The sequence below is a fragment of the Bombyx mandarina genome, chromosome 23, assembly GCF_030267445.1.
Source record: "Bombyx mandarina strain Sakado chromosome 23, ASM3026744v2".
Lineage (NCBI taxonomy): Eukaryota > Metazoa > Arthropoda > Insecta > Lepidoptera > Bombycidae > Bombyx > Bombyx mandarina.
The window spans coordinates 15,924,938-15,951,331 of NC_143229.1; the positions used below are offsets into that span (position 1 = coordinate 15,924,938).

The 26,394-nt window shown below is 38.0% G+C and overlaps 1 protein-coding gene across 6 annotated transcripts in view; it reads right to left on the minus strand.

Moving 5' to 3' along the window:
- The window catches only part of ATP7 (copper-transporting ATPase 1), a 64,129-nt gene that overhangs the window by 32,061 nt on the left and 5,674 nt on the right, over positions 1 to 26,394 (minus strand). The window contains exons 1-2 of one of the 6 annotated variants that reach the window (XM_089737333.1): positions 23,375 to 23,391; positions 10,621 to 10,746 (exon numbers count right to left, since the gene is read on the minus strand). The exons of 3 other annotated variants lie outside the window; for them this stretch is intronic. In XM_089737333.1, coding sequence (XP_089593459.1) covers positions 10,621 to 10,673 — 53 coding nt within the window. In that variant the 5' untranslated portion in view covers positions 10,674 to 10,746; positions 23,375 to 23,391. Of the gene's footprint in view, positions 1 to 10,620; positions 10,764 to 23,374; positions 23,392 to 26,394 lie in introns of those variants that run through there. 2 more of the 6 variants (XM_089737329.1, XM_089737331.1) reach the window with 2 other exon arrangements.

Consider the following 26,394-nt stretch of genomic DNA (forward strand, 5'->3'; position numbering starts at 1 on the left):
TTTCCTTCATTTATTTCAGAGTATGCATCCATATTATATTCATTAACAATAACATTTCACATAGAATACAAAAATATAAATAAAAACAATAATAACAATCTCTGACTGTTTTTGAATCTTATATGTATATGTTTTCGTGCGCAATAAAGTACGAGGGCTGCACTAAAAGTATCGGGAATAGAATATTTCCAATGTTCCTGTCATATTAAAATCTTTTTAATTGAAAGCTCCTTGGTTTTAAAAATCGAATACCATTTATTTATATAAAAAAAGATTCTCGGTCTTGTCATGAGGTTTTGTCAAACTTGTTCAGTCGTTGAGAAAATGGAATTGACTCGAGAAAATTCAAGAGCGATGATTTATTATGACTTTCGAAGTGGTTTAACACAAAAACAGTGTGTTGACCGGATGATTTCTGCATTTGGTGATGAAGCCCCATCCAAAACCACAATTTATCGCTGGTTTGCTGAGTTTCAACGTGGACGTGTCAAGCTCAGTGATGATCCCCGTCAAGGTCGTCCAAAAACTGCAGTCACCCAAGAAAACGTTGATGCTGTGCGTAAGCTGATTGAGGAAGACCGACATGTGACATACCGCGAAATTCAGGCAACTTTAGACATTGGCATGAGTCAAATACAAATAATCTTGCATGAACAATTAGGTGTAAAAAAGTTGTTTTCCCGATGGATACCGCATTCGCTCCCCGACTATTCCTCTTGAGGGACAAAGAACGGTTAATGCAGAATGGTATGCTAGCATTTGTTTGCCACAGGTCGTTTCTGAACTCCGTAAAGAGAACTGCAACCGCCGTATCATCCTACATCACGACAATGCAAGTTCTCACACCGCGCACAGAACAAAAGAGTTTTTAGAGCAAGAAAACATAGAATTATTAGACCATCCGCCGTACAGCCCCGACCTAAGCCATAATGATTTCTAAACTTTCCCTAAAATAAAGAATAAATTGCGTGGACAGAGATTTTCATCACCTGAACAAGGTGTGGACGCCTACAAACCGGCCATTTTGGAGACCCCAACTTCCGAATGGAATGGTTGCTTCAATGATTGGTTCCATCGTATGGAAAAATGTGTCATATTTCGCGGAGAATACTTCGAAAAGCAATAAATATATTTTTAAATAGTAATGTTGTGTCACTTCGTTAATTCCCGAAATTTTCAGTGCCGCCTATGTATATTCTCTCTCTATATAAATATATGTAAAAAATATAAAAGAAAAATTCGGTTTGAAGGGTGGGGCAGCCGTTGTAATTATACTGAGATCCTAGAACTTATATCTCAAGGTGGGTGGCGCGTTTACATTGTACATGTCTATGGTCTTCAGTATCCACTTAACACCAGGTGGGCCGTGAGCTCATCCACCGCTCTAAGCAATATAAAAAATAAATAAAAAATAACTTCACATTTAGAGTTTTCATCGTAATTACAGTAGATCACTTACCGAAAGTTCGAGATGCGTATAAATCGGTTCTTCCGTTTTTCTAATGGAAGACATTTCACGCTTTTACAGTGTACAAAGAGAATTTTGCAAACAAGCTCGTACGATGATTGTAAAAAAATTAATGTCGACCGAAAATGCTTTTAAATAATTCCGATGAATTAGATCGAAAATTCTATACACACAACCATTGATACGATATCAAACCCGGAATGTTATTATAGTACAAAGAAAACAAATGTTTATGAAAATCACCACAAAAATGGCGGCAAAGTAAAGTTAGGTTAATTGTCACGAACGTTTTTAAAAGAAAAAGTTTTTTTTTCTTTCTTATTAACGCAAAGGCGTTGCTTTCGGCAAATTCACGACTGCACATTTGAAGTTCGCCTTCGTTAATTTACATATGTAAAAATTGAATTTTGGCGCCGCGCGCAAAACTGGACGACGAAGTAAGCGCTTGAAGCGATGCAGTGGAATGTTCTGGAAGGTTTTTTTTATTTATTTCTGGTATTGTGAGCAGGCGTTTTTTTTTTGTTACTAATGCCAAAACGGGGGACGAGCTCACGGCCCTCCTGGTGATGAGTGGTCATCGGGGTTACGTTAATGTCATAGTTAATGGTGTTCAATCACTTTGAAAACTTCTTACGGTACAGTCGCTATTAGGATGCAATTACTTCACCCTCGTATCTCAAGGTGGACCGGAGGTACGAATTAACTGTTTTTTTCTTAAGTGATCTCTTCCAAGCAAAAGATCCTTTTGCAATTGATATCCAAGGAATCGGTTTACGTCACGCGAGGAGAGAGAAATGTGTCACAAGCCAACGCTTGGGCCGATCGTGCCTCTCTATCGCTTGTTCCGCGCTCTCGCTCGAACGCTCAGGCTTGGACGGAACGTGGCGCTTTTTCGTGCGCGCAGTCGGTCTTCATCGATTGAGCCCTAAGCAACGTCATTACGGATCCTCCCGATACGTTAACGGTGCATTTAGGTACCTCAAGCAACGATCACCGTCCTCGCCGAACCTATCGCTTGGGACGAAGGGCTCGACGAGTAAATTAAGCCACAGACACAGCCCACTGAGTTTCTCGCCAGATCTTCTCAGTGGGTCGTGTTCCCGATCCGGTGGTAGATTCTGCGAAGCCCTGCTCTTGCTACTGCCTCGTGAGCTCATCTACTCGTCCGGTTACGTTGACATAGCCCGTTATCAGCTTAGGGAAAAAAATCGATTGATAAGACGTTATCAAGTCTGTTTTTAAAAAGCGCTTTTTATGCTTTACCGTAAAAGCACACGACGTTTTACAATATTATGTGTAATGCGGTGTGTTATATCGGGGGAAATGATAAGAGACGCAATAAATAATTCCAATATGTTATATTTAAATAACTCGCTTAATATAAGTATATGTAATTTAAACCGCAGAAGTGTATAAATTTCCGTGTGTGCTTTGCAGTGTTTTCTTTTTGTTTCGAATACATTATTATTTATGTAATGTGTATTTATTATGTACTAGAGGTCCCGTAGTAGTCGAAATTCGACTATAATTAATTGGAATTGTAAGTTTGTACACTATTATGATTGTATTTTATACTTCTATAATCACAAATTTCACCAAGGGTACACTATAAAAAAATATTAATAAAGACTTATAATATTTAATCTATTCTCAATTGGACCACAGACGTAAAGAACCAAAGTTTGACAATAAATGGTATGCATGCGTGTGTGCGTCAAATACATGGCATGTAGTGTGTGTAATGTTTTCTTTATTGATTTAATGTGTCTTTTATGCTTTATTTAAAAAAATATTAGCATTGTGCACTTCTTCTCTATATCCACACTTATCTATAAGTGTGGAAAATTTCATACTCCTCCGTCCGCGCAATTTTCGTAAAAAGGGATACAAAGTTTTTGATTCACGTATTAATAAATAGATATTGTGTGTTACAGAAAAGTTTTACAAAATCTTTTCAAGCCATATCCAAGTCTGACTCGGTAATGAAGTGGTTAGCGACCATGACCGCTGGGTCGCGGGTTATGTTCCCTATTCGGGCGAATATTTCTGTGACGCTAAAATTTGTTTGCTCTTTTTCTGTGGGTCTATTTCAAGGTATGTAAGTATGTACGATAGTCAGTCCCGTAGTACGAGGCACCCTGGTTTGAGGTCAGATAACCATGTTTGAGGTCTTCCGTGTTTATTTTATTGATACAAAATAACTCGAAGATTTTTCTCTGAGCACTGAATATTTTCTACTTGATGCCAGTTCTTGAGGATCATAAGTCAGTGGTGCTCAAACTACTGGTCCCCGAACCCTATGGAAGCCACCGTATAATTGGGGGTCGCAAAAAATATTTTTTTCGTTCAATTTCGAATTTCGTCATAAACAACTTCGTCCTGATCTCACCAAATACAGAGTATAACTTTCGAGCCAAGACGATGGCACTTGTTGACCATTGATTTAATGTAGAATTTTTTCTTCTTGGGATTATATTAAAACCAGGCGAGCCGTGAGCTCGTCCACATATAGGCAAATAAAAAAACATATTTGTGGACATTAATCTAGCTAGTATTCCTCAAAAAAAAAAATCTCTCCACCGAACTCGGGTCGTAGTCAAAAGAAACGATACACACCCCTGACTAAGTCACTGTTACACATATTAAAATTCACAATTTCCGGAGAAGCCTTCGAATTCTACACGCTACATTGTTATTTCTGAATAAATTAATTATTAATAAATTCAGTTTTCGCATGCGAATTAACACACAATACGTTTTGGTATAGCATGTTAAAGAATTCTCACCTTTCGAAAATAAAACTTTAATGAGGATCTAATGTTGCAAACACTTTTGCATTAGTTTTGAAAATTAAAAATTCAATCTGTCAACCGAGTGTCAAACAAAATTTGAAACCACAGTACCTACGACCGTGTCGTTTCGAACGCGGGAAAACTTTCATGGCGGACCCACGCGTAACCTCCACAACTGAACGAGAATGTTTTTAAACAGAATCGCTTAGGAAATAATCATTTAGTTTATATTTTAATTAACAATGGAGTTTATAAATATAGTTTATTGTTATTAAATTTAAATCCTAATTGTTTTCTATTCGATTGTATTGAATAGTAGCCAGTGAGTCAGCTCTGACACTGTCAGTATGATTTTTTTTAAATTCCACATCTATATATTAATACATGAAGCAAAAACTTTGTACCCCTTTTTACGAAAATTGCGCGGACGGAAGAGTATGAAATTTTCCACACTTATACAGAATATAGAGAAGGAGTGCACAATGTTGATATTTTTTATTATTATTCTTAAATAATACATTAAATCTTTAAAAAAAGACATTACACATACTAACATGTATTTGACACACACACACGCATGCATACTATTTGTTTATTGTCAAACTTTTCTTATTGCTTATGGTCTGTGGTCAAATTGAGAATAGATTAAATATTGTTTGTCTTTATTAATATTTATCTATAGTGTAGTCTTGGCGAAAGCTGTCATTATAGAAGTATATTAATAGTATTTGACAATAGAATCATAATAGTGTACAAACTTATAATTTCAATTAATTTTAGTCGTATTTCGACTACCAGGGGATCACTAGTACTTGTAAATGGGTAATGAGGATTTATGCCGTAGACATGTCATATCGGAACCTTCCAACCTACTCCCGGTGCTTTTAGGCATTTCAAGCACCGATCAACGCTCTCATCGGATGCGACGAAGAGTTCAACTTAGAACCTAACCCATAGATACAATGCACTAGAGTTTCTGGCTGCATCTCCTCGGTGAATAGCGATTCCGATCCGATGGCAGATTCAGCGAAGCACTGCTCTTGCTAGGGCTAGTGTTAGCGAATTCTCTCAGGTTGAGCGCTGTGAGTTCGGCCATCAGTTAAGGTGAAGCCAGAATAGGCCCCCGATACCATTGGTAGATATGTATGTAGGTAGGCAAAAAAAGAAATACAATTCAGAGAAACTTTCGTAAATTTAAATTATATTAATATTAATATCCATACTATTAAACACCTTTTAATATACATTTTACTGTTTATAAAATATTATATTTTACATTTCTTGTATAATAATACTCGCTTTGGCCATTCCAAACGCGATTCGTTTTTATTGTAGCCTGTATTTAAAGTTGAAGATCGCAAATCTGGTAGCGTCAAACTTGATTTCCAATTTTGTGGGTTATTTACTTTTATTGATATAAAAGTCACAAGTGTGTATTTATGTATGAATTACCTCAAAACGACTGGAATGATACTAATGAAATTTCCAGAAAATCTTTAGACTGTCCTAACAACATTGAAGTTTCCATAGGTTCGGATCAGAGCCATGTCCAAAGTCGACCAGCAAAGCGGGGTCCGGTTTTGAAGGAAAAAAACAGAAATAGAAACGGACTAAATATTTATATTTTATTTGTCCCCTGATGACCTTAGACATCAGGACAACTTAACAAATAAAAAATGTTACATCATCGATCCTCGACACGTTCGCAAATCAAGTTGACTGAAGTCGGTAAGACTTTATTTCAAAGATTCCGTCACATAGATAATACAGGTACAGGACGTGTCGATGGAGGCGGGTTACAGAAAGGGTCCAATGAGCTCTTTGTTATTCTTACCTATGCTGATAGCCTTGAGCGGCTATTTCAGCTTCGCTCTAACATGTAGGTGAGCTCACGGGACTCAAACCGGTGCGTTGCTAGCACTGGCCCTAGCAAGACCAGCGCTTCGCAGAATATACCACCGGATCGGAAACGCGACCCACTGAGATGATCCGGCAAGAAACTCAGTGGGCTGTGTCTATGAGTTAATTCGCTCGTCGAGCCCTTCGTCGCAAGCGACGAGTTCGACGAGGACGGTGACCGGTGCTTGTGGTACCTAAAAGCACCGTTAATGGATCGGGAGGATCCGTAATGACGTGTTATAATATCATTTTCCAGCAACTAAGCAAAACTTTTGTGCGAACCACCTTTAATGACATGTCCTTACGCAATAGCACAGTCCACATATCGCGCCATGGGCTTCAAGGCGACCGCACGAAATACGACGATCATAACTCATGTCGTTCGGTTGAAACAATTAGAAAGGTAGTCATAATACCTTAGACGACCTCGAAGACAATCGGGCTGGCTGTATATTTAAATAATAAGTTATTTATTTATTGCCTTTGTGGGTTGACTATAGGTCCCATTTGGAAGCAGTCGCTGGCCATCGTGGCCATTTCCCTACCTATCCGCTGGTAGTTTGAGGGGCTATTCGAGCTACGCACGGCCGGTTGGTGAGCTCACAGGCTCAACCTGAGAGAATTTACTAACACTAGCCCTAGCAAGAGTAGTGCTTCGCAGAAACTACCAGTGGATCGGAATCGCGACCCACTGAGAAGATCCGGCGAGAAACTTAGTGGGCTTTCATTCTAATTACAATTTAATATTAGGAGTTCATTAAGTATGGAGACCGTAGTAAGAACACGTTAAATGCAGATAAATGCGAAATTTTAAAACTATTACATTTCTATACTAATATTATAAAGAGGAAAGATTTGTTTGTTTGTTTGTTTCGAATAGGCTCCGAAACTACTGGACCGATTTGAATAATTCTTTTTCCATTAGAAGCCGACATTGTCCCTGATGAACATAAGCTACTTTTTATAATTTTTTTTTTTTTTTTTGGTTTCATTTGTGTTTTAATGTTTCCGAAGCGAAGCGAGGGCGGGTCGCTAGTTATTTATAAACATAAACATAACTGATTCGGTAGTTCAGTAATTAACGGCCCTGACTCATGCGCCTAGGGTCGTGGGTTCGATTCCCAAGTCGAGCAAAAATTCGTATGATGAACAAGCTTGTTTGCTCTTTGTCTGGATGTTTATTATCTATATATGTATATATTAAAACGTATATAGATCCGACGAGAAATTCAACGGGTTTGCCGGTAGTACAGCCAAGCCGAAAGATTACAATGACAAACTTAATGCCTAATACAATTGCAGCCAGTCAACCAAGGATATTCTAGACTCTAGAAAATAATACAGCAAGTGCAGCGCTTTGTTGATTTGTAAATAAATATCTATATATTAATACATGAAGCAAAAACTTTGTACTACTTTTTACGAAAATTACGCAGACGCAGAAGTATGATATTGAATAGACTGTGAATATAGTGAATATAAAATAAATAAAACACAATATAGTTAAGAAAGTTTCACTAAGAGACCTTAGATGAAAAGTTTTTAAATGAATAATGGACTAGAAGTTTTTAGATGAATAATGGACTAGACCACATTCTACAATAGTAATGAGAAATTCCTAACACTCAAACACGTCCGCCATCTTGGTTACGCGGGAATTTCGCACCGCCATATTCGATTGTGACGTCACCGACATACAGGGCGTTTGAAAGTTATTTAGAATCTGATTAAAAGCACTTGAGGGCTCTGAGAGCTATTACGAATGCATCGTAGTTAGAATGATAACGAAAGAGACAGAGATAAAGCATTTTAAGTGTATTAGCCGACATCAAAAAAGAAGAGTTCGAATGTTGTATGTTCTTACGTCTTTTCGGTTATTTGTGGGTAGATTTTTTACATCTGTAATCATATTCTCTATATTCTATCGCTATGTTTAAATGATACCGAGGGTTGAAAGGCTATTTGATTTACACGACTTTTATATTTGTAATTAGGGGTACCTTTTATTTGGTATTAGCATCAACAGTTCGATGTTTTTAATTGAACATCAATTTACCCCATCCAAATATCTGAGGAAGTTTTTTTGTTATGAAATTTATCCAAATGGTTAAACTTTAAATGGCTCTCCTGTAAAGTTACTAAAATTTCGCTTAAACCAAATAAATAGCGTTTCACTCCTCGATATAAACAATTACACAAATAATCGGCCCAATACTGTACCTTACTTAATGATATGCATCCACAAAGGGCCCGTCTGCCGCCTCAAATTCATATCACTAATTGACATTCACAGAGAAAAGTGACCTGGATAAGCCAGGGTCTATAATATTGCTGGACGATAAATTCCTCTCATTTCAACACAACCCGGATATTTCATTACGAGAGTATTTCTCTCGCGTCCGCCATATTAGACATGTGACGTCTTCGCTATAAAGGGTGTTTTTTTTAATTAATATATATTTATATTTTATTAATGTTTATTTGGATTCGTGTCGATCCTAGCAATTTTTTTACCATTGATGCGCCATAGAGAAAACTTCGCTTAAACTTTTTATGGCTAATCTCTTGACGGTAAGCGCCTACGTTAGTTTTGGTTATGGCTAGTTACCATAAATCCTTTTTTTTTCCTACCTAAACTGATAGCCTTGAGAGGCTATTTCAGCGTAACCTTAACTAGTAGGTGAGCTCACGGGGCTCAAACCGGAGTGATGCTAATACTGACCCTAGCAAGAGCAGTGCTTCGCAGAATCTACCACCGGATCGGAAACGCAACAAGGCGAAGATCCGGCGAGAAACTCGGTGGGCTGTATCTATGGGTTAAGATAAAACCTAATGGATGGTTATACTCGCTCGGATGGTGATCAAGACTAGTTTACAGTGCCACCTCGCGTTAAATAGTGGTAGATCCCATAGACGTCGTAACATAATCACTCGATATAAGTAAGCTGTGCTTAGTTAAAATTAACTCAAAGGGGAATGCCCACTCTCCATAGTGTGCTGGGCCCAAGCTGGACATCAAATATTACTATAAAAATGGACTGTTTCAAATTCTTAAATGTATTAGATATCTAAAAAATATATTGAAATTCACGCCACTATTATAAAAATTAAATAAAAATAAAAAATTGTTTTGAGGTTAATTTTCTATATAGATGAGTGTCGGATTGTGAGGTTCTTAAAGAACTTTTCTTAATGTTTAATTTATTAATTATGATAAGGGAGATGTTCCTAAGGTATTTCTATCCCGCGTATGGTTTTGAATCTCGGTCAGGTTAAAACGACAATTTTCACACAATGTTTTTCAGTCGTAGTATGAAACGTTATTGATCGGTATCCATAATCGAATGTAGCTGTGATCCTTAACTCCTGAGTCAAAGTCGTTGTTGAAGGAAGGATAAAATCCATAAAACAAGCCAGTAAAATAAATCGAAGAAAAATCAAAACACATCCATTTTGAACGTAAGCACAAGCAGCAAGCGAAGTGTCAGTCAGTCAGATTAAATTCAGTGTTGTCAGTATAACGAAAAATAATTACATTAAATTCATAAATCGATAATTTTTTTAGATAACCGATAGTTGATTTATTTTTCTTAATCTTTTTTTACGAGTACACATTATTTTTTATGTTTTTGTTTTAGTTGTACATATTTAAATAACAATACTAGCGAAGCTTTTTTTTATTCCTTAGATGGGGGTGGACGAGCTCACAGCCAACCTGGTGTTAAGTGGTTACTGGAGCCCGTAGACATCTACAACGTAAATGCGCCACCCACCTTGAGATATAAGTTCTAAGGTCTGAAGTATAGTCACAAGTTAAGGTCAAGTTAAGGTATGTCTTTAATGTTCTTTTATGTGCTTATAATCGATTAAAATGGATTTATTAACTCATTAATATAATATAAAACATATAAATAAAAGATTTTAAGTATGTATTCTCAAATACTGAAAATGTTTTATTTATATGTTTTATTTATATACTTAAAATGTTTACTTAATACGTAAAAGGTTTTCTTGTTGGCAATATTTTTCCCGCAAAAATCAAAAACCTTGTTTTTTCAAATTGAGTTACTTTTTCAAACTACTTATTGTAAACTGTAGTGGCGCTCATTTGGAAGAAAGTAAATGCATATTTATTTAAGACAAAATTAATGCACTAAGTATTTTTTCTCTAATCTATTGTCCGCTTTGGGCCTGAAATGGGCATTCCCCTTTGTATGGAGTTTGAACAGCGCCTTTAGCGGCTAACGTAGGCAAACGTTCCAACTCCGTACTTTGAGTTAACTTTTACGCTACCCAGTACGTTAAAGAACTCAGCACACTGATATGGTGTCCCAGAAAATACTTCCGCCAAACTCCGAGGCCACTCGTCTTGTTCGACATCCCTTAAAAGAGACGGGGCTGACTATTTTGACCGACGCTAAAGAATCAAATTTTAAATAATAATAATTAAAAAAAACTTACCCGATCTCTTCAACGACGTCGAGACGCTGATATTTAATACTGCGCGACATCATGTTGTCACTTTCGCGCACAACACAAGATCAATAGCTTTGTCTCATTCTAAGGTCGATCACATTCACACAGTAACTTTGAATACATAAAAATTATTTGTGTTCTGAATTCAAAATAAAGGACTCTTCTATCTTATACCTTTAAACGAGCAATTCTTGTATATATATAATCCGAATCTCGGAAACGGCTCCAACGATTTTCATAAAATTTAGTATACAGGGGATTTCGGGGGCGATAAATCGATCTACCTACGATTTATTTTCAGAAAATGTTGTTTTATTCGTGTTTTCAATAAACAACTCTTCCCGACATCTATTGGCGAATTATAATACTATTTTTCTATTGAGGGCAACTAACCGCTTTAAAGACACAACAAGATGGCGTTATCAAAAAAAAAAACTGAGTAAAGCTAGGTCATTTTTTTTTATTGCTTAGATGGATGGACGAGCTCACATCCCACCTGATGTTAAGTGGTTACTGGAGCCCATAGACATCTACAACGTAAATGCGCCACCCACCTCGAGACACAAGTTATAAGGTCTCAGTATAGTTACGACGGCTACCCCACCCTTCGAACCGAAACGCATTACTGCTTCACGGCGGAAATAGGCGGGGTGGTGGTACCTACCCGTGCGGACTCACAAGAGGTCCTACCACCAGTGAAATAATTTGAATAATGAACGGACGATTTGAGCATCTTCGTTTCTTGCTAACACTTATTTTGTTCTCGCTTGCTCGAACGACAGCCCGCAATGGCTGGCTTACAAAACGCGGTAATCGACATTCCCTTTATTCAAACTTACTAAGTCGTCGCGGCCTAAAAGATAAGACGCTGCACTTGTATCGGATTATGCGACTGCGCCGGTGTTCGAATACCGCTGAGTTTTTTTTTTAAGTTAAACTTCTTTAGGCGCGTTGAGGGTAAAATTTAACTCGCGATAGATTCGTTACGACTAGAGAGAAAAGATACAATTTAGGACGAGCGAAAGGGAGAAAGTAGTCAGAGCGTCTCACGAAGCAATCGATCGTGGAGAGAGGGAAAAGACAAAGCGAGCTAGGTAGTTTCTTTTATACAGAGCATTCCCTATTACAAGATAATTTTAGTTTAAGGATGAAAAATGTAGATAACCATTTTGGTTAACTACATTTACGGAAATAGCATCGTGTAATAAAACCCAAACCCGCAAAATTATAATTTGCGCAATTACTGGTGGTAGGACCTTTTGGGAGTCCGCACGGGTAGAGGTATCACCATCCTGCCTATTTCTGCCATAAAGCAGTAATGCGTTTCGGTTTAAATGGTGGGACAGCCGTTGTAACTATACTGAGAGCTTAGAACTCTTATCTCAAGGTGGGGGGCGGCATTTACGTTGTATCCACAACGTCTATGGGCTCCGGTAACCACATAACACCGCTGTGAGCTCGTCCACCCATCTATGCAAAAAATAATAATAAGAAATCCTTAATACCTATATATATATATTCACAAACGACTCTAAGTATGAAGGGATAACATCGTGTAATAAAGAACCAAGTCGATTTTTATTTTATTTTATTTGCGTCACGTCTGTTTTGTGGGACGTTATATGAATCTGCCTGATTGCCTAACCCTAAGAGAATCTAATCAAAAGAATCCTAACACGGAGTCGTATAGTACAGAACAATTAGTTTCCACGTAATCACTGTTCTTATCAAATTTAATCCAATCAGATATCGATTCACTACGATCAAGTAACACAATTAACTGTTGAACAAAATTAACACATTGATTGCCTTGTAGGTCACGGGTGCCCTACGCGGTGCACTGAAGTAATTATGTCAATTTCTGTTACTAAGCGCCGAGATTGTCTTTTTTCCTACCTAACCTGACAAGCCTTGAGAGGCTTTGTCAGCGTAACCTAACAAGTAGGTGAACTCACGGGGCTCAAGCCTGACGACGTTGCTAACACTGACCCTAGCAAGAGCTGTGCTTCGCAGAATCTACCACCGGATCGGAAATGCGACCCACTGAGAATATCCGACGAGGAACTCAGTGGGCTCTGTCTGTGAGGGATTGCCTAACTTTGCCTTCTTTTGTTTGTTAACGTATGCTTTAGTCTTATAAGTATTTTAGAAATAGATTCATTTTCAGTATCTTTGTCTTTCCCAGATTCGACTAGACATTCCGGCGCCTTAGTAAAAAGATCGAATAGAGAAATCGACATAATTACTTCAGTGCGCCGCGTAGGGCACCGGTGACCTACACGGCAGTCAAATGGTTAAAGATAAGATTCGCTTCGATAGAGCGCTGGCGAATTAGAAATGACTTATCATTGTCGTGGCTAGGAGCCAGTCACGTGGTTCCACATCGAAGGCGCAATTCATCTAGCATTAATATTATTGTGGCAGGTAGCCATCATAGAACACAAGACAACAGCCAGATGCCTGAATCTCGCTTACGACATTGTTAGGTGACGGTGAAGGAATAACATCGTGTAATAAAAATCAAACCCGCAAAATTATAATTTGCCTAATAACTGGCGGCAGGACGTCTTGCGAGTCCGCACGGGTAGGTACCACCGCCCTGCCTATTTCTGCCGTGAAGCAGTAATGCGTTTCGGTTTGAAGGGCGAGGCAGTCGTTGTAATGTAAAAACTGAGAGCTTAGAACTAATATTTCAAGGTAGGTGGCGCATTTAGATGACTATAGGCTCCGGTAGCCCAATAGGGGTTATAGGGGATTATGGGGACACAACCGGGTCACGAGAATTAAAAAAAGAGTAGAGCTTGCCGTAAAGACGAGTTTTTTTTTCTTTTAAATAAATTATTATATATATTTTTTAATGTTTAGATGGATAGAAGATATACGTACATAATATATATATCGAGGGCTGAAAGGCTATTTTAAGCGACATTTCGCTTAATAATAATAATAATAATAAGCCATTTATTTCTTGATTTTGCAAAGTTTTTAAAAAAATAATAAATATAAATGTTTTCGCTTCATACGCGACATTTATTTTTTTAATTAATGTTCCGTTTTATCAGCGTGCGTGGTATCAGCATCAACAGTTCGATGTTTTTAATCAAATCTTCTATATAGTATACAAAAGAAAGTCGTGTTAGTTACACTATTTATAACTCAGGAACGGCTGAACTGATTTGGCTGAAAATTGGTGAGGAGGTAGCTTAAAACCAAGAGAAGGACATAGGATACTTTTTATCACGTTCCCGTGGGACGCGACATGAAACGTGGTATAACAAAAGGCAACTGATATGGAATAACAAAACGCAGCTGACAGCTAAACGTAATATATTCTATGGTTAATTATAGTAGAATTTTGAAGTTGACCGGTTGATGTGTTTGAAACAAACCGTGCGGCGGAACAAAGTTCGCCGGGTCCACTAATTTCAAATATGTTTACTCCATTCAAATAGCTTGGTTTTTTTTTGTTATGATATTTTTTTCAAATGTTTAAACTCTAAATGGCTCTCCTGTGAAGTTGCAAAAAAGTTCGCTTAAACCAAATGGCCTTTCACCTCTCGATATATAATAAGGTGTGTCGTCACTAAAGCCACATCCGTAGCTAGATCATCGCGTGAGCCGCCATTCGCGATTAAAACGTAACAGAATCGGTAATAATTTAATGGCCATTTCCTTCACAGACGGCCAGCCTTGGTGAAGTAGTGAAAGTGCGTACAAAGCGAGACGCCGATACGCGTTAGAGGAGGACAGCCGATGGGCTTTCTTGTGGTTCGAACGGCTACTTACAAACAATAGGAACCGCGTGGAACTTTTTGCTAAACGAGAAAAAGTTTAATTTCGCGCCAAAAACAGCGAATTTGTATGATGACGTCAACGTTCACGAACGCCAGATAACTTCCACTTTAGAGCTTGTTTGCAGGAAAGAGACAGAATTCATTCGATTTCCACTTTAAGCGCTTATTATTATATGATATAGTTAAAAAAATATCTAGCATAACAAGCCCAATTAAAAGTTACAACACTCGCTTTTTTTATTATTAAAAATCATTCTTGGAATTGAAGTTGATGTCCACGGACCCCTTTATACATGGGGAGAGCCCGAATCCTGGCCCCTGAGTGTTTCCGCTCCCTTCCATACGCTGATGTGGGGATCGGCGGGGGTCGAAGACCACCTAAGAAGATGACGCGTAAGCTATACTCGCGAAAGAGCAATTGGGTACGGATGACTACACTCTTCGATCCGTATTAGTTCTGACCTTAGCGGTCCATCGGGGTCTCTCAGTCGTATGAGGTCCGGTACAGGCCGGGCGGCGGATATATAAAACCCATACGCCTACTTCAACATGCCTCATGTTAATTTGGCTTCATCCAAAGACCACACGCGAGATGTTGACTGACGCGGGATTTTAGCCGATCCAATTCCGACATGCCCGATCTCCCCCGAAACATATACGGAACCACGGCGATTTCCTACCGACCCAAATATAAACATCAAAATGAATCGTCAGCTAATAGAACTGAGATTTCAATAATCGACCTTATTGCAAAGAGAAACGTCACCCGCCTTTGTACGGAATCGCAAATGAGTTCGTTTTAAGCGAATCAGGCGAAAACAAAATAATACCGATAATAATTAATCAATAAAGAACCCTAAACAGTTAATTCGCAGAAATACAATCACCGACAAAGGTGTTTTTTTTATTACAATATTATTATTTTATTTTTTATGAATCTATAAATACTAATTAGTGCTATAACAACTATTGTTTGAATATATACGATAAGACAATTGAATCACACATTTCGAGTGGTTCTTCAACAATGTACACGCATCAATGTGTGGCATACTTCTTTTTGCTAGCGTAGGCAGTCGAACATACTGTCCTTCTGACGGTAAGTGGTTGCCGTCGCTCGTGGGCATCAGCAATGGCACAATGGCCCATCTTCACTACTGAGTACTTTCCACGTGGTTTGAAAAAAGACTTGTCATAGCCCTCGAGAAAAACTTTTGAGGCATGTTGATTTCAAAGACGGATGGGACAGAAAGATCTCTGGAAACGCACTGTCAATGAAATCTGCTCCAGTGGCGGTACCAAGTGTATGCAAGTGATTAAGTAAATTTATACTTAAAATTTATTTATTATTAAAAAAAAAGAACATAATATTCCTAACCTAAAATTAAGTAAATTATGTCTGTTTTTGAAGTTGTTATTTATTTTTCTTCATTTTTTATGAATGCCGGACTGATTTCAAGACACAAGCGCAATACAAGGTGAACTTGAGACAACTTGTGAAGACCCTATGAACCAGCAAGGTATCCTAGGATTACAACAACAACAACTTCATTTACGACTTCTTCAACTTCATTTTTGAAGTCGTCGTGGCCTAAAGGATAAGACGTCCGGTGCATTCGTATATAGCGATGCAACGGTGTTCGAATCCCGCAGGCGGGTACCAAATTTTCTAATGAAATACGTACTTAACAATTGTTCACGATTGACTTCCACGGTGAAGGAATAACATCGTGTAATAAAAATCAAACCCGCAAAATTATAATTTGTGTAATTACTGGTGGTAGGACCTCTTGTGAGTCCGCACGGGTAGGTACCACCACCCCACCTATTTCTGCCGTGAAGCAGTAATGCGTTTCGGTTTGAAGGGTGGGGCAGCCGTTGTAACTATACTGAGACCTTAGAACTTATATCTCAAGGTGTGTGGCGCATTTACGTTGTAGATGTCTATGGGCTCCAGTAACCACTTAACACCAGGTGGGCTGTGAGTTCGTCCACATATCTAGGCAATAAGAAAAAAAACAATACCTACGTCGAAAAGTTTGGTCTCTTTTGTTCTATACCTCTAAATAATGTTTGTAACAGTACACCGTAACGTAAGCACCCTACATATATCCTACTAATATTATAAATGCGAAAATTTGTAAGAATGTATGGATGTATGTTGTTAATTACCCAAAATATAACAATAAGTGTTAAGTAAGTAGGAAAATCTGCGAGCTATTCTGGCGTGCGCCGCAAAAACCGTTGAAGTTACACGTATATAATGTATTATGAAAATGTTTATCTTAAATGGTTCTAGAAAAGAGCACGAGATAGCATATATCTATATTTTATATGTAAGCCATTATCCTCAAAATAGTGCACCATGAATATATATGTATAAGCAGAATTATTTTCTTTGTTACTCTTTTTTTTTCTTTTTTTTTATTGCTAGATGAGTGGACGAGCTCACAGCCCACCTGGTGTTAAGTGGTTACTGGAGCCCATAGACATTTATGACGTAAATGCGCCACCTACCTTGAGATATAAGTTCTAAGGTCTCAAGTATAGTTACAAGTAAGTTCTCAAGTACGTAAGTTCATTCGCGGACGCGTTAATGCAAAAACGAACCAATTCGTGTTACCAACATTCTCATTTGAACAACAAACAAACACCTAAGACACTTATCTGCTAACGTATACGACAAATACAAACAGACAAACATTTATTCATATCGCTTAAAACAAATAGCCTTTCAACCCTCGAATTACAGATAATAAACACCAATCAAACCCGTTCATCACACGAAGGTTTGCCCAACGAATCAAAGCCACGACCCTCGGCTCAGCCGTTAGGGCTTCTGGCAACCGAGTCAGTCACTAACATAATATTCACTTCAATAAAACACAAAACAGAACAGTTAATCTTATTTAAACGTTCTTAACAATCGTCTAAATTAAATAGAGACGTGGTTTTCAGATAACAATAAAAAAGGATGAACGTAGTGTTAAATGACGTCATAACCGTCTAGTCTCGGTTGTGCGAGCGAGATAGCGAGACGCTCTGGTTTTCGCTTATGTCAATCTCATTATCACTTGTGCGTTAATGTTGTGCATTAACTAATCATCTTTTTGCTCTTTATTACGCGGGGTCGTCACAGCATATCCACTCATCACGCTGCATGGGGACGACCTGCATCTGACGTCATCACTCCCTGGGTTAAACCTCCACTAGTATGTCCATTGCAACGTGCCTTAAGTAAATACTTTCTGTTCCTTCTTTTTATGCTGCTTTTGCTTCATACATTCTTTCGGTTTTATGATTTGAATCTCATTATTACTAAACAATAGAATTTAGATTTTTTAGTACCAATTAATATAATATTGGGATTGTTTTCTTGTTGCATTATCAGCGCATCAGCTAATGTTGATCATGCGCATCAACGAACATGCGAAGTTTACCATTATAAGCTCTTCTTCTTCCTTTTCTATTACCCTCTGCTCAGAGGAAACGAATCAAATTATTCCATTCGCATTCTTCTTGGGCAGTCTGTTCTACCTTCTCCCGCATCATGCCAAAGACACCCACTTCCAGCTTTACTGAGCGACGCAAAGTTGTACTGGGATGGCCTCTTTCTTTTGCCAGACACTTTCCAGGTAAGCTCTCTTGAATAGGCACTTCGATTAATTTCATATTCTGGCCGTTAACAACCCGACGGTCCAAAGCTCATTGCGGATCCTCCCGATCCATTAACGGTGCTTTTAGGTACCTCAAGCACCGGTCACCGTCCTCACCGAACCCGTCGCGACGAAGGGCTCGACGAGTAAATTAACCCATAGACACAGCCCGCTGAGTTTCTCGCCGGATCTTCTCAGCGGGTCACGTTTCCGATCCCGTGGTAGATTCTGCGATGCATTGCTCTAGCTAGGGCTAGTGTTAGCAACACTCCCGTTTTAAGCCCTGTGAGCTCACCTACTAGTTCGGTGAATCTAGAATAATACGTAGAGGTTACTAGAATAAGTATGAAAAAAAGGTCCAAAGCATAGGCGACGATTGCCTATTTGTCAGTTTTATCAGTTTAGTTTTTTTTTACCTACCGACAAACATCCGTAGGTGATGTACACTACCAAGCCATTCCGTTATCGGGCCAAATGTTTACGCAACTTATCAAACGATGTATTTATCGAGCGAGATTACATATTGAAGGATCGAGGTGAACGTTAGTTAGAGACTATACGATATACTTGATATATGCCACGTCGAAAGCTGGTCGCCAATGGTAATAATATCTATGGAGGGTAGAGTTTTTTTTTTGTTTGAGAGATTACTGGTGGCCCGGAGGCCTTTCCAGTTTTACCAGGGCAGGTGGGCGTGCAAGGGCTAGCTAGGAGGGTGGGTAGAGGTAAGAAGCACCATCTTGTATAGGGGACAAGTTTAACGAGTGTCCATCTGTACACAGCAAGTTGTTGTTGGAAGACTCATCGAAATAGCGAAATAGTTTATGGCGCTGTTTTTAAAATCCTTCCACTTGCTACTGTGGCGCCACCTAAATAGGCTCCCTTCCAGCGGATACTTTTCAATACACAGAGATGGTGCTTCTTACTTCTACCCTCCACAATAATCTCTTAGGAAAGTGAACAGAGATAATGTATTGAAAATACGCGATACGCAAAACGCAATCGTTAATCGAATAGTAAACGTCTGTCTCCTTCTAGTGTCACTTTCTAGTTTCGTCGAACTTTAAATCGCAACCGGTGATAATAGTATTGGATGTGCTAATTTATACCCGCGGCAAAAACTCGTCACGTGTTATAGGATAGAAGAGATAGATAATTATCGTGGAAATCATTCGTGAAGATGTTAGCTATTTTTTTTCCTGCCTATTCGCTGGTAGCCTAAGAGGCTATTCCAGCTAGGCGCGGGTAGGTGATCTAACGGGCTTAATCTGAGAGAATTTGCTAACACCAGCCCTAACAAGAGCAGTGCTTCTTAGAATCTACCACCGGATCGGAATCGCGACCCACTGAGAAGATCCGGCGAGAAACTCATTGGGCTTAAAGTAGCTGTCTGCGGGATTCGAACTCCGGAACAGTCGCATCGGTCGACTCAAGTTTAAACTGATTCGCTACGTGATGGTGGCTACCTCTTTGTCTATTTCATGTCATGATTAATAACATGTCACGATTACCGACTAAAAGATAATCTCAACTATAATCCAAACAACAATGAGACGTTTAAAAATATATTTACGTGCTTTATGATATTGTATTGTTTTTTCATGTTTTTTATTTTTTTTTTTTATTTGTCATTGGTGTAACGCTACTTCGATGGCACTGTAAAGTTATTTCTGGTACCGTCAGAGTAGCATGAAACAAATATGGGTGAATCTAATTTAAATAACTACATATATACATACAAATATATACATATATAAAAAGTGACCGAAGTTAGATATTAATTTATAAAAAAAAATACTTTTCATGCAAACAATTTTGTTATTAACTGTATTAAAAGTTCCGTAACAAAAAAAAATGCACACATATTTTTTTTCGATTTCGAAACGAGTTTTCGTCCAGAGGTGAACTGAACAATCTTGATATTTATTCGATTTAAATTACATTTTTAAATTTCGACCACGCCTAAATATCTGGGTTTTTCTTTTTAGGTTCTATTAAAATAAAAGCAAAAGGAACGTGAATTAAAATTACCTGGTGCGATATGATAAAGCCCGCAAGTATTGGTGATACCACCATACTCCCTATTACCCACTGAGTCTCTAAGGTGTCCTCAGTTATTCGCGATTCTGATCTGTTGGTAGAGGTTCAGCGAAGCACTGCTCTTACTTGAACAGATTTTCAACTTCAGGCTGAGCGCCGTGAGCTGGCCCCCGAAGTCAGAATACTCCTCAAGTCGAATAAAAATAAACACCCCCTATTTCTGCCGGGAAGCAATTACGTAAGCCGATCTCAAAGATGTAACATCTGTATCAGATTGAGATCATACCCTCGTGTCTCCAGATGGGTAATCACGTTGACCTGCCTATGGACACCGCTAACAATTCAACGCGATATGGCTTGAGACATTTTACTTATATCTCGAACAAAAACCATGACCTAGTATGTATTTGTGCACGTATCACACGTCTTGTGACTTAAAAACGTTCAAAATTAATCTAAATCTTCACTATCAACTACATATTTGATAAGACTTACATTCTAGAATTTAGATTATTTTTAGTGTGAGTCGACAATTGTTTTTAAGCTGGTCGTTGAGGCCAGGAAAGCCGATACGTGTATCCGAGACATAATTATCAATAATCTCTTCTTATTATTACACGATGCTAATATTAAATTGGTGTTATAGTCTAGAAAGGGTGGACGGTAAAAAACCTTAGCGGACGTCTCTTGTGTGGTGGACTGAGTAAGTCATGTTGAACTGGGAGGTTCATAACGAGAGCAGCAGTCTGGCCTCTAGCAGGGAAAAATATCGGGACATCGCCAGCGGCTTCAAATATGCCCCTTCCAATACTACAAGACGACAAAACGACTCTATCGAAAGCAAACCGACTACAATAAAGAAAAAAAAATTCCCGGCAGATCGTAACAATATCTGTTACACAGTAAAATACATTTACGATGATGAACAAACACAATCTACGTGATCTTTGAGTAACATTCAAGTAAGCTGTATACAAAAAAAATAAGGATTTTTTTTTAAAAATCAACACGTTACAAATGGTGGAGCCGTTTAACTATAGAATTGAGACTTTGAACTTATGTCACAAGGAATTTACGTTGTTGATATTTATGAACTCTGGTAACCACTCATCACCGGGAGAGGCGGAAGCTCATTTATCCGTAAAACCAGAATAAAACATTCTGATATGACTTTATTGTTACATCATTACATCCAATCCAGCCGCTGCATTAATCGAATGAAAGCATAGCTGAACCAAACTACCACATCTACTGCTAAGCATCAAAACTCCTGGTGCTTAATCAAAATCGAAATTCCCAACATCATGTTAAACACATACTTAAATGTCAATTTTAACTTTATCGTCGGCTCTTTGGTGCTTTAAGGTACCACAAGCACCGATCACCGTTCTCGTCAAACCCGTTGCGACAAAGGTCTCGGCAGTAAATTAATCTATAGACACAGCCCATCGAGTTTCTCGCCGGATCATCTCAGTGGGTCTCGTTTCCGATCCGATAGTAGATTCTGCGAAGCACTGCTCTTGCTAGGGTTAGTATTAGCAACGTCTTCAGGTTAGAGCCCCGTGAGCTCACCTACTCGCCCAGTTACGTAACCATCTAGGTCACAAAAAACAGCCACAGTCCCTAAATGAAACAGCGACATAAACTCAGCGAGATTGTCGGTTTCTGTTTAAAGCGTTTATTATAATTTTCCATTAGTCGTAGTTACTTCTAGTATGAGCCAGAAAACGAAAGAGATGGAGATCGTGTGAGAGAAAGTAATATATTACGGTGGTCACCCTCAGCATTGTAGATTATCGACGCAAGGGGGAGGATTCAGACTTGATATTTGACGCACTATTCAAATGATACTTCATCTTTAAGGAGCCAACAGAAAATCACTGATAAGGGGTAAAACTGTTCACTATTCCTTGTATAGCTGTTTAATTACAAGGAAACTCGCTCGAAAATAATATGTTTAAAGTTCAGAAAAAGGACATCTCGCAGCTCTCGATTGGGGAAAGACCGAGACGCAATCAATTTGTCTATTATTTGGTTTTTCCGAAGCAGTACAACGTTTATGCATACATTGAATGTAATGAATTCGCCTTTTTTCCTACGTATTCTAGTAATCTCGATATACTAGATTCTCCGGACGAACAGGTGAGCTCACGGGGCTAAAACCTGACGACGTTACTATCACTAACTCTAGCAAGGGTAGTTAGTGCTTCGCAGAATCTATCACCGGATCGGACACGCGACCCATGCATCCGTTTCGGCGAGAAACTCAGTGGGCTGTGTTTGTGGATTAATTTACTAGCCGAGCCCTTCGTTCGCTAGCTACGGGTTCGACGAGATAAAATATAAACCTATAAACGTTCCCTGTACTGTTTTATTACCGAGCAAAAGTATTTGTTTAAAGTCCAAGACTGAGATGACAGATTTTCCAACAAAAAAAAAATGTATATGTATATTTATTTATTTTCTTTGGTCTAATTAATAACATGCACTTCTAGAATTACGAAAAACAGTATTAAGTTTACATTTAATACAAATTTATAATAAAAAAATTCAAGTGTCAAGATTGTTTCGTCGTAAGCACGTCAAATTGGAACGTTCGAATTTTGAAACGAGAACGTCGTGTCCAAATTATCAGGAAAACATTATCGAATCGACAACATACAAATATGAAAATTGTCATCGTAAATGCAAACAATCAAAACATTCGTGTCTTGATTGATTGTTGTGTGAAGTTTTAAAAAGCTTGATAAAGTTTTTACATTGAATTTCGAATACTAACAATCCAACTTTAAAACTTAAAAGAAGTTTACACGATTATTCTCTCTTAAACGATTTCCGCAGAATTCCAAAAAAAAATCTCATGCAATAAAAGGAACAATTTAAATTCAGAACACCAATGCGAGTAAATTAAGTGAAAGGTTGTCACCGAAAAAATTCAAACCGTCGCGTTTATTACGTAAAAAAAATAAAATTCGAATTACAAACTGCACATTTTTAGTCCATAATAAATAAAGATTTCAAAATATTGTACATAACCGATGATTTGTTATTAGAAAAACACGGGAGGCAAATTCTAGTATGATTGTTTTTTTTTTATTTTGAACTATAATAATATTACATAATTACATTTTGAATTCAGAACACAAACGAAATCTATCAAGGGTAAGGCTGCAGACGAATAAACAAAAGTGACATTAGAACGTTGAAGAATCAAATTTTCGAATTAAGAACACAAATGCAATCTCAAACCAAAGTTAGTGGCTGGCACAAATAAAAAAAAACAACACTGATTGTTTACAAAACAAAAATTCAAAACACAAACTCGTTGAACTTCGAACCGAATTAGAACAATTTCGAATTTGGAAAGTTCTTATTATATTCGTGTGTTTACGTCTCGGTGGGCGGCTTTCGTTCGAAACGCGTCCACTCCGCGTGGCGTAATCACGGATACTGGTTCATTTATTGAATTGAATCGACGCTTATGATTCCAAGGCGAAGGGGTTCTAGTGATGTGCATAATCGATAAATTAGGTAAAAATTAAGGTAAAAAATATTTATTACTTTCATACGCATAATAATAATTTAATTTAAAATAATTAAATGATGACATTTAGAGAATGGAAATAGTAGTGCAATGTAAAGGGGGAAGAGGTCGACCGAAGAAGACATGGATGGAGTGTGTGAATGACGATATGAGAGAGAGAGAGAGAGGAGTGAGTGTTGAGTTGACGGCTGATAGAAGAGGATGGAATAGAAAAATTCGCTGTGCCGACCCCGCCTAGTGGGTTAAGATGGAGACAAAGAAGAATATTTCTTTCGGCTTCACATTAATCTCAGACAGAAAATAATTCTAAGCATAGCTGGTTTGTGTTAAATAGCTCTTATACCCTTCTATTTTTATGCTATTTCTTCAAAGTACAGACACCGGATTCTACAGGCTTATTTTATGAATAAATAATGCGATGTAATTTTATAAATATCGTTAGCGCGATCCAAGTTTTGTGACAGCTTTCTTCCAAATTATAATAACTACTGCTAATAAAACACCATACATTCATATTAAATTTTATCGATATAACACACATCACTAAACGAATTGTTCATTCGATTCATTAGGACTGCTTCAGACACTCGAGATGAATGACTTTGAATCTTATCTGTTCGACATAAAACTTATTAAAAACAAAAAATATTATAATCTGTGTACATTTTTACAACAAAATCAGTGGCTAGAATCAAAGCGATTTGCATCTTGGCGACCAGCGAACAGAGTTGATATTTAAATACACGTAATTGGGCACGTACTTACAAACATTAGGATGAGTAAATGCCGGCGCGCAGGGAAAATACCATTAATAAAATAATTGTTTTTTTTATGAATCATTCGGACAAAAATATTCAAACGCCTACTGAAAATATCTTAGCAAAAAAAATTATTCAGATATTGGATAATGTAAGTTGCGTTGTTTTAAAAATGAGAGTAAAATTAAATTATAGAAATGTGTGGTGTTATATAAAGTTATTTGTAAATAAATAACTGGGAACAAATCACGCACTGGCATCCGGCACCAAATTAGGATTCCTTATGGGTATCTATCTGGTAATCTATTTTCAGTTTCACCACAGATCCATAAACAATAAGAAAAGTTTGACAATAAACAAATAGTATGCATGCGTGCGTGTGTGTCAAATACATGGTAGTGTGTGTAATGTTTATTTAATTGATTTAATGTATTTTCTATGCGTAATTTATAATATATTAACATTCTGCACTCCTTCTCTATATCTATACTAATATTATAAAGAGGAAAGATTTGTTTGTTTGTTTGTTTCGAATAGGCTCCGAAACTACTGGACCGATTTGAAAATTTATTTTTCCATTAGAAGCCGACATTGTCCCTGATGAACATAGGCTACTTTTTTAAATTTTTTTTTTATTTTTTTTTTGGTTTCATGTGTGTTTTAATGTTCGCTCGGGGCGCTAGTTCTTTATAAGTGTGGGAAATTTCATACTCCTCCGTCCGCGCAATTTTCAAAAAATGGGGTAAAAAGTTTTTGCTTCACGTATTGATAGACACAATATATATGTCGCAGGCAATTTGTATGATTCCGCCGTTTACAAACGGCGTCGTCATTATAAAAACGCTCGCCGTTATGTAAAATGCCGAAGGCAAAATGTAAACTGCCGTGTCACTTTATAATATGCCACAACATAGCATCGAAAATTCAAACGCCGTTTTCATAATGCCGCGGCAAATTGAAATGCTTAGTTCAATTTTTTACCACGCGCGCCACTGTTGATCAAAATAATAACAACCACGTCAAAAAATAACTGAAAACAGTGCAAATATATCGTGTGGAGGAGACATTTTAGGATAGAATTCTGATTTTAAAGGTATATTTTTGAATCATACAAATTGCCTGCGACATATAGATAATAAACACTCAGACGAAGACCAAACGAACTTGTTCGTCCGAAAGTTTGCACGACGCGGGAATTGAACCCTGGACCCTCGGCGCAACAGTCACGACCGGTATCCACTGGACCACCGAGCTGGTCTTTACTCTACGTCAAAATTTTATCTAACTAAACAAGTCTAACCATATATGTTTTTTTCCTACTTATGCTGATGGCCTTGAGAGGCTATATCAGCTTCTCCTTGACGTTTAGTTGAGCTCACGGGGCTCAAACCGGAGGCGTTGCTAACACTGGCCCTAGCAAGAGCAGTGCTTCGCAGAATCTACCGCCGGACCGGAAACGCGACCACTTGAGAAGATCCGACGAGAAACTGATTTTACTGGTGGTAGGACCTCTTAGGAGTCCGCACGGGTAGGTACCACCACCCCGCCTATTTCCGCTGTGAAGCAGTAATGCGTTTCGGTTCGAAGGGTGGGGTAGCCGTTGTAACTATACTGAGATCTTAGAACTTATATCTCGAGGTGGGTGGCGCATTTACGTTGTAGATGTCTATGGGCTCCAGTAACCACTTAACACCAGTCGGGCTGTGAGCTCGTCTACCCATTGAAGCAATAAAAAAATAATCAGTGGGCTGTGTCTGTGGGTGTCTATCCACATGAGGTGATGTTCCATTACTACATTTAAACAAAATTTTATAACTATCCGACTTATGATCAGTGATGGATTTACGCATAGACCCTTGAGGTACGGCCTCATGTTTTGAGTGGGGTGGCAAAACTTTTCAACTTTATTTTAAAGATTAAAGTCACTGCCATCAGCGCCATCTATCCGGCATTAACGTAATTAAGTT